This window comes from Hordeum vulgare, chromosome 1H, assembly GCF_904849725.1.
Source record: "Hordeum vulgare subsp. vulgare chromosome 1H, MorexV3_pseudomolecules_assembly, whole genome shotgun sequence".
In the NCBI taxonomy this organism is placed as follows: domain Eukaryota; kingdom Viridiplantae; phylum Streptophyta; class Magnoliopsida; order Poales; family Poaceae; genus Hordeum; species Hordeum vulgare.
In genome coordinates this window covers 493,791,537-493,799,805 of record NC_058518.1, presented here as the reverse complement: position 1 = coordinate 493,799,805, position 8,269 = coordinate 493,791,537, and the positions used below count along the sequence as shown (strand labels likewise).

The 8,269-nt window shown below is 44.7% G+C and overlaps 1 protein-coding gene across 1 annotated transcript; it reads left to right on the top strand.

The window, feature by feature from the left end:
- The first annotated feature begins 3,301 nt into the window (after nt 1-3,301).
- LOC123418408 lies at nt 3,302-7,998 on the top strand. The gene is made up of 4 exons (XM_045106999.1): nt 3,302-3,713; nt 5,425-6,618; nt 6,804-6,829; nt 7,218-7,998. The coding sequence occupies exons 2-4, from the start codon at nt 5,493-5,495 to the stop codon at nt 7,866-7,868; spliced, it is 1,803 nt and encodes a 600-aa protein (XP_044962934.1). The 5' UTR covers nt 3,302-3,713; nt 5,425-5,492; the 3' UTR covers nt 7,869-7,998.
- The last annotated feature ends 271 nt before the right edge of the window (nt 7,999-8,269 follow it).

The following is an 8,269-nucleotide window of genomic DNA, read 5'->3' as shown; positions in this document are numbered from 1 at the left end:
ACCGCTGGCACTCCAGCGGTACTACCGCCAGCTAGCGGTACTACCGCCAGCTAGCGGTACTACCGCTCGCTGCAGCGGTACTACCGCTGGCACTCCAACGGTACTACCGTTGGCCCCAGCGGTACTACCGCTGGGCCCCTGGTAGTGCAACGGCACTACCACCGCCAAGAAAGTCTTCGCAAAAAGGTCCGTCCACGAACAACCGCTAGGCAGGCGGTACTAAGCTCCTGGAGCGGTACTACCGCTGACTAGGGGCGGTACTACCGCCAGCCAGCGGTACTACCGCTAGGGCCAGCAGTACTACCGCCAACTCTAGCGGTACTACCGCTAGGTCGAGCGGTACTACCGCTCGCCACTGAAATAGCCATAACTTTCGCATACGAGCTCCGAATCAAGCAAACCCAAGCTTGTTGGAAATCTTAAGACCATGCGGTTATGAATATGCCAAAGATATAGAGATGTGAGTCCTCTATGAATGAATAACCGGCAAAAACTCCAACATCGAAAACATCATAGTAGATGCATATGGACTCCGTTTTCGATGAACTCGAGCTTGTCACGAAGATGACCATAAGCTCTAAAACTCACAAAGAGAAACACCAAACAAGAACCAAGAAGTATGATGCAAGGATGAAAATGGTTTGAGCTCTCAACGAATGATACGATCAAGCTACTCACTTGAGAGCCCCCTTGATAGTACAGCAATCTATCCTAAACAGAAAACCTATCAAGGGCAAACCTATACCTTGCACCTCGTCCTCTTGAGCTAGATGATGATGATCTTGGCTTCCTCAAGATGGACCACCTTTCTTGATTGTGTTGGCTTGATGAAGACTAGTTGAGTGCTCCCCCATACTCACTATGGGTGAGCCACTCTTCAGCATATCTTCACAAGTCCATTGCCACCACAATGGACGGCAAGCTTCAAGCATGATATCTTCGTGCTGATCCACTTGAACTTGCACATCGCATTCTTGATGACGATCACAACTTGACGTCATACTTCATGGGTTGTATGAGATCTTCCCTTTGACGCAAGCCCATGGAAACACACCATACTATGGGATCACTTGATCCCTCTCGGTACATCTTGTACGCTTTGTGTGTTGATCATCTTGATTTGCCCATGGGTTGTATGAGATCTTCCCTTTGACGCAAGCCCATGGAAACACACCTAACCCCCACATAGAACTCTCACAAAGACCATGGGTTAGTACACAAACACGTAATGGACAATGCTTACCATACCATGGGATCACTTGATCCCTCTCGGTACATCTTGTACGCTTTGTGTGTTGATCATCTTGATTTACTATTTGTCTGAGATCTTGATCAACCATGTGTCTCTATGACCATTCTTTGGATGATACCTTGAATACCATCTTGGTCATCATATAAACTCCTTGAACTCAACAGATGGACTTCAAGAAGTGCCTATGGACAAATCCTATAAAGTAACTTAAGGCAACCATTAGTCCATAGGAATTGTCATCAATTACCAAAACCACATATGGAGATATATGCTCTAACATTAACCTTCGTTTTGCCGTACCTTTGTTAGCGTATTAACATGTCATTATCTTTTCCTTGCGCAGAAGGTCGCCAATCGGTGTCGCACACTAGCGGCTTTACTTTCTTGCCACGGTGTTTCGTCCACCGATGTGAGGGCACGTGCGCAGTACACGATGGATGTGCAGTCTTCCGCTCGTCCGTCTTCCAGCCGGCCACGGGCCTCTTCCGCTCGTCCGTCTTCGAGTCGAGCACATGCTTCTTCTAGCCGAGCACATGTTGAGGAGATTGAAGAAGAAGAGGAGTCCGACAACGAGGCCGCGGATCCGGACTTCATTGAGTTTGGGGCTTCGCAGATGGAAGATGCTCCGCAGCCAAGTCAACCACTCAGCCGGCGGAAGAAACACGTCGAGCTAGCTCAAGGAAAATCAAACGTCCTGGCTGGCAGAACACTCCAAAGGGCTACGTTACTAAGGGCAAGATCGCTGCGAAGAGAGGGAGGAAGTGAAGTGTTATGATCTATGTCGTATTCTGAGTGTTATGATGTTGTTTGTTGAACTATCCAGTTTTTATCTTCTTCAGTATGAAGTATGAACATTGAACTATGAACTATGTCTGTTGAACTATGAACTATGATGTTATGATGAGTGTTATGCTTTGAATTATGGTGTTATGCTTTGAATTATGGTGTTATGTTGTGAATTATGGTGTTATGTCTGTTGATCAAAACAGTGAACTATGGTGTTATGGTGTTATGTTATGAACTATGTCTGTTGATCAAAACAGTGAAAAAATCCTGAAATTGGGGTACTGGACTAAGGAAACGCCAGCGGGCTTGGCGTTTCTGGTTGAGTCTGCAACGCGAGCAGGCTTGGCGTTTCTGGTAGGGCTGCAACGCTGGCGATGACCACGGTACTGCGGTACTGGGCTAAGGAAACGCCAGCAGGCTTGGCGTTTCTGGTTGGGTGGCAGAATATAAAGGCAAGAAACGTCATAGCTACTGGCGTTTCACCTCAGGTCTGCAACGCCACATTAGACAGGTGTTTCACCTCAGGTCTGCAACGCCACATTAGACAGGCGTTTCAACGAACGTCTGCAACGCCACAATAGATAGGCGTTTCAACAAACGTCTACAACGCTACAATAGATGGCGTTTCATAACAGGGCTGCAACACCACGGCCTATGGCGTTTCAAAAAAGAGTCAAAACGTGAAATTCTTTCCAAACGAGTTCGTTGTGTGATTAACTTGCACCCCTAGGATCAAAACAGTGAAAAAATCCTGGCATTGATGGGTAATTAAAGTGTCAAACATGTTTGATGCATTAAGACAATTTAGACCATTAGATTGACATGTTCGATGGCTAAGATGATTTGGTTCACCGTTCCTTCGTGTTTTTATAGGGATATACTCCCTCCGTCCTTAAATATAAGACATTTTAGAGATTCCACTATGAACTACATACGGATGTATGTAGTCATATTTTAGAATGTAGATTCACTTATTTTGCTTCGTATCTAGTCTATAATGAAATCTTTAAAAGGTCTTATATTTAGGAACGGAGGGAGTAGTAGATAGTAGATAAATACCTAAATGTCGCGTGTCTGCATTTTTATCGTGTATACATAAGTTTCACCTCATCCAGCCATGAACCGCGCATGGTTTTCGGTTCTAAATTTGAAATTGCCTATTTGCAATGATGCCAAACGTCAAATTGTTGCGCGATGTGTCATTTTTGTGCTCGGCGGTACGGCGGCCGCCACGGAGGGAGAAGAGAAGAAGCCACCAACAGCGCTGGGTAGGAGAGAGGGATCCATCCATCTGCAGCCTGCAGGGACGACGACGACGCCATCCATTGTCGCCATTATTGGCCAACGAACAGCGCCGAAAACCGCCGGGGGTCCGGCCTGGAAGCGTAGGTAGGTTTGTCCGCCGATCCTCGGTCGCCATCCATCCTCATCCTGGGCTCCCCTCGATCCAACAGCGGCACGCCATGTGCTCCTCCTCCGCGAGCCGCCTCCCCTCCCTCTACACGCACGACTGCACTGTGCTCCTCCCTCGGAACGTGTTGACTACCGATCCTCGCCTCGCCCATTTCTTCTCCCTTCCAGCGAGTGCGAGCAGTGGGAGCCCAGGCGCCGGAGGAGAAGCAGCGGAGAGTGATCGCCGCGCCCCTTCGCCGTCGCCGTCGCGACGATTGCGTGGGTGAGTGCTGCTGCCTGTTTGCTCCCACAATCTTCTATTGCTGGGACGATGCTCTGCTCTGCTTTCTGAATATTTTACCCTCTGTTCTGTTCAGAGCCGGTTTGCCTGCTAGATTTGTCCTGCCGTATTCATCTGCTCCGTTTGCTCATTGTGTTACATACATATAGCTCGCGTCGCGTGATATATATGCATGCGGTCGCATCTGAAAACCATGGACGAATTCCCTTTCATTCTTACTAGTCACATTCATTGACGCCAAATAATAACCTTGGAGGTCACTGAAGTTGCCACAGCATTCAAGGTAGCCAGCTGAACTACGATCCTTCATCATCCCACAAATCCCAACTTCACCGATCACCAATTCACCATAGACCATAGTACCTTTCCAAGTAAAAATCCATTGTTTTTACAAATAATTCTTGACACTAAAATGTTTCTGCCACATCATCCACCCATACCATTGTTCTCTGCATATGAACAACCAGGACAAATTTATCAGTTCAGTGTCGGGACAAACTTCCCTTTCATGCATTTTTGGACTCTTTTTAGCCGAACCGTGCCGCCTTTTCGACTTTTGGCAAGGAAGTGTACTAGTACTCGTCAACGATGACGATCATATCGAGCAGGTTAGTACGTACCAGGGATAACATTCCTTCTTCACATCACAAGGAACATTCCATGGATGGCTTCTTGGTGGGCTGCCTTCTGTGGTTTTCTGAAGCACCTTTTTCCCTCGGGTGTTTTAATATAGTATAGGAACTTCATTTGTTACTTGGTAAGTTAATTATACTTTTGAAATTATGGTACCGGGTCTTGCTTGAGTTGCTCTTCACTTGCTATCATATTTTGGGATCCTTTCTTATCTGAGTTCAGTTATGTCACATATAATACCCAGCGATCATGGATTAGTCCTAGTTAAGGTTCACCAAATTGATTGCTAGATGGTTTTTCTTCTTTTGCAAAAAATTCTAGTGTATTTCTTTTTTTCTATGATATTTTGAAGTTCTAATAAAAGCATCCGGAAAAAAAGATTCCTACTAATCATCCTCTTCTGTACAAGAACTAAAAAGGGTTCTGGTTGAGTTGCTCTTCTTAACTAGTAGAACCTTTAAAGTATATGGTATCATCACTTGCTCTGACACTTTGGGACCCTTTCTTAGCTGAGTTCAGTCATGCCGCGTATTATTTCCGATGTTCATAGATTAATGCTAGTTAAGGTTCACCAAATTAAGTGCTAGGTTACTTTTTGGTGTTCAGCCAGCTTCTAGTGTGTTCCCCTTTTTCTAAGAGACTTTCATTTTTAATAAAGCATCAGGAAAAAATAACAGAGGCTGTGTGCAGCTAGGATGCAGAGGCCGGGGGTAACAGAGCTTTCGTTTTCTTAAAAAATCAGGGAAATAATAATAGATACCTTCAAATCATCCTGTCCATCTAAGAAATCTTCAAATCAATTGTTGTTACCTTTTCGTATGTCTTTCCCATTTAGAAGGCTTCATTATATGTATTCAACCAAACTGTTGGTATTCCTGTAACACTTTCTCTGGTCAGAATGTTTCGTACACCCTATTTTTCAGATATGGAAACTAACATAATAGCCGTTGTACTTTGATCCTTTCTTTATGCTTATTTGTTACTGATGTGTGTATCATTCTTTTGCAAGGAGTTGGGATATGATGTTAGTGTGTGAACTCATATTTATCTTTTATTTCAGAATTTCGCAACTAGTACTGTAAACTTGTGAAGAAAGGCTACTTGAGTTTTATACCCAGTTACTCAATCATGTCAGACTGTGTCACGAATAGATTCAATAAGAAAGAAGACTTCCAAGTTGTTTTGGGCAAAGGAAATCCTGGAGAGTCATCTTGCCAGCAACATACCAAGTGGATGGCACACTGGACCAGACCAAGCAGCAGTGCATATGGCAAGAGCTGTAGTCCGTTGGAGGATGCCAACAATAGCACCTGCACAAAAGATTCTGAGACTTCACTTTTTGAGCTTAAGAAATCCAGCATGACCAAAAGGCTAATGTTGGGAGGAAACTGTGAAGGAACTTCCATGGAGAAGTTAAACTCTAACATGTGGGGCGTGCCGCGTGATGTTTGGCAAGAAACTGAACTGACGAAAATTGAACGGCGAGATGGGTCTTTTCAGAGTTCTGTTATTCAGATGCAGAAAGATGAGAATTTCTATGCAAAGAGAGTTGTATCAGAAACACTGTCCGTTTGCAGGATTTCAGATCTACCACTGGATTTGCTGAAACTTGTGAGCTCAGACGAGAACCCTGATTCACATTTCAACCAGCTTCCTATGTTGTCATTCAGTCAAAAACTTGACAGTACACTCGGCCCAAAGCGGAAGTATGCGACCGGTACTGTGTTCGACGATCTCTTTGTGCCACAACAAATTCCGAAGCTAAACGTGGGTCCATCCAACTTGATGGCATGCTCGCATCAGGAATATGAGCTGCAGTTTCCTCGAATGACCGACATGGTCATGGATCATTGCAAACCTTCAGGGGACATCAAATATCTCCTAGAAGACCCTGCCTGTCTCATTTCTGATCATGCAGGGAAGAAACTGAAAGTTGACAGTAACTCATCATCAGATTGTGGAATGGATGAGCAGGGTACAGGCCAATATTTTGCAAACCCAAATAAGGAGCCACTCGGCAGATGTGGCGAAAAGCAGTTCAACCTTTCAGAGAACAGTGCGAAATTTACAGAATCTGTTAAACAAAACGGTCCCTATTTATTTGAAATGCTGACCATGCCTTCCAAATCACAAAGTACATACGCAATAGATTCGCTGTCTTCTTGCAGTCCTTTATTTGGAGCCCAGAACCACTTCTCACCTAAAACTAAAACGGTGCATGGAGATGCACAACATGTGTCAAAATCCTCAGCAGGTGAGGGATTGTCCTCAGATAATATAATATTTGGTTAGAGCATTTCTTCAGTATAACAATCATTGGGGAAAAAAACTTGCATCTTGTCATTTTTGTTTTGTCATAATGTGTTTGTTGATAATACTAAAAAAAAGGAAGTATCGGTCAAACAGTACTGCTCACTTTTTTGTTCTGGAATTTTGCAGGCCTCGCTTCATCGCCGATGCAAAAGGTATCCGTGATGCACTTGCATATGACACTCATGGCCTGTCTTGGGCATAAAAATGAACCGCGCTGAACTGTTTTTGCTTGGACTTGTTGTTATACTATTATTTGTATGAAAGCTCATAAGACTATTATCTTGGAGGCAATTCTTCTGCATCCTGAACTTTGCTTCTGAGAATTAACACATCTTTCTGCCTACTATAATTGCACTTGCTTGGATTGGCTGATCTTGCACCTTATATGCTCGCCTACGCATTACTTTATATGATTCAATATGGCAATTCCTTAAATCTCTATACTTATCCGGAGGTTTGGGCCTTTATCAGTTAATTCACATTGGGAAGCTTTACCTTTTATTGGTATTGATATTTGCATTATGAATAAATGCACTGCAGAGCAATGACTGCGCAGAAAAAGCATATGAGCAGCTGGCTACTCTGTCCATAGAAGGATCACCAAGATACAACAAAGAAAGCAGATTTCATAATGCCAATGCCAGTGCCAATCAATACGTTTCATCCAAAGGAACCACTTCCAGCAACCAAGGACTCAGCACCCCCGGAACAGAAATCATGGACTTGGACCCCCCGCTGTTTCAAACCGGGACAGGAAATCAAGTCCCCAACGACACAATTGGATCGCCAGCGGGTGCCGATCCAAGCGACAAATGGCTCAAACGCCTGCTCCATGACACCACAGATCCTCATGTCCACCGTTCCAAGAGGCCCAGAACGGGAGACTGCCGTCCGGTTGGAGGAGCAGGTGGAATGTCCGGCACCGACATCGTCGTCGACCATGTCGAGCCAAGGTGTGTTCACTGCTGGATAGGAAGGCTGTGCCAGGGTGGTGGCCCCCCTGTTTCGCATGGAGAACCAGATGAAAGGGGAACAACAGCGAAGCCTGACGTCGTGGCCAGGGAATTTGGAGGCCATTTCCCGAGCATCAAGGCGATGGCGATGATGGGGCGGGTGATGAGCAAGATCGGGCCGTTTGATCGTCAGAGGAAGGGGCCTTGGGTCATGTGGAAGGCAGAGGACGGAGCCTGAATGTCTGGCTAGCAGTTCAGTTCTCCTGTTTTGTGTGGTGTAATTGTGACAAGTCTGCCGTTATATATGCTCTGTGGTTTGTTCTAAATAATGCAAATAAAGTGTATATATGTGCAAATCTTGTCAGCTATAACTCATCGTAAGTTCATAACCATTTGTTGTTGTTCCCTTAAGGGAGAACGGTTAGTAGAAGGCAACTGGGTAGTACTCCCTCCATTTATTCATTCAAGTTCACCTCCCATTTTTTGTTTATCTTTGATCATGGAATCAACCAATAAAATATACTCCTCCTGTTCCAAATTAAGTGTCTCAAATTTAATATAATTTTGTACTAGAGCTAGTACAAAGTTGAGACATTTATTTTGGGATGTAGGGAGTAAGTTATATGTTGAGTAAATAGG

Excerpts from the sequence above, each read along its gene's own strand:
- LOC123418408 (XM_045106999.1), top strand. The coding sequence starts at position 5,493 with ATGTCAGACTGTGTCACGAATAGATTCAATAAGAAAGAAGACTTCCAA. Across the intron at positions 6,619-6,803 it reads TGTGTCAAAATCCTCAGCAG|GCCTCGCTTCATCGCCGATG; the intron begins GTGAGGGATTGT and ends GGAATTTTGCAG. Across the intron at positions 6,830-7,217 it reads CTTCATCGCCGATGCAAAAG|AGCAATGACTGCGCAGAAAA; the intron begins GTATCCGTGATG and ends AATGCACTGCAG.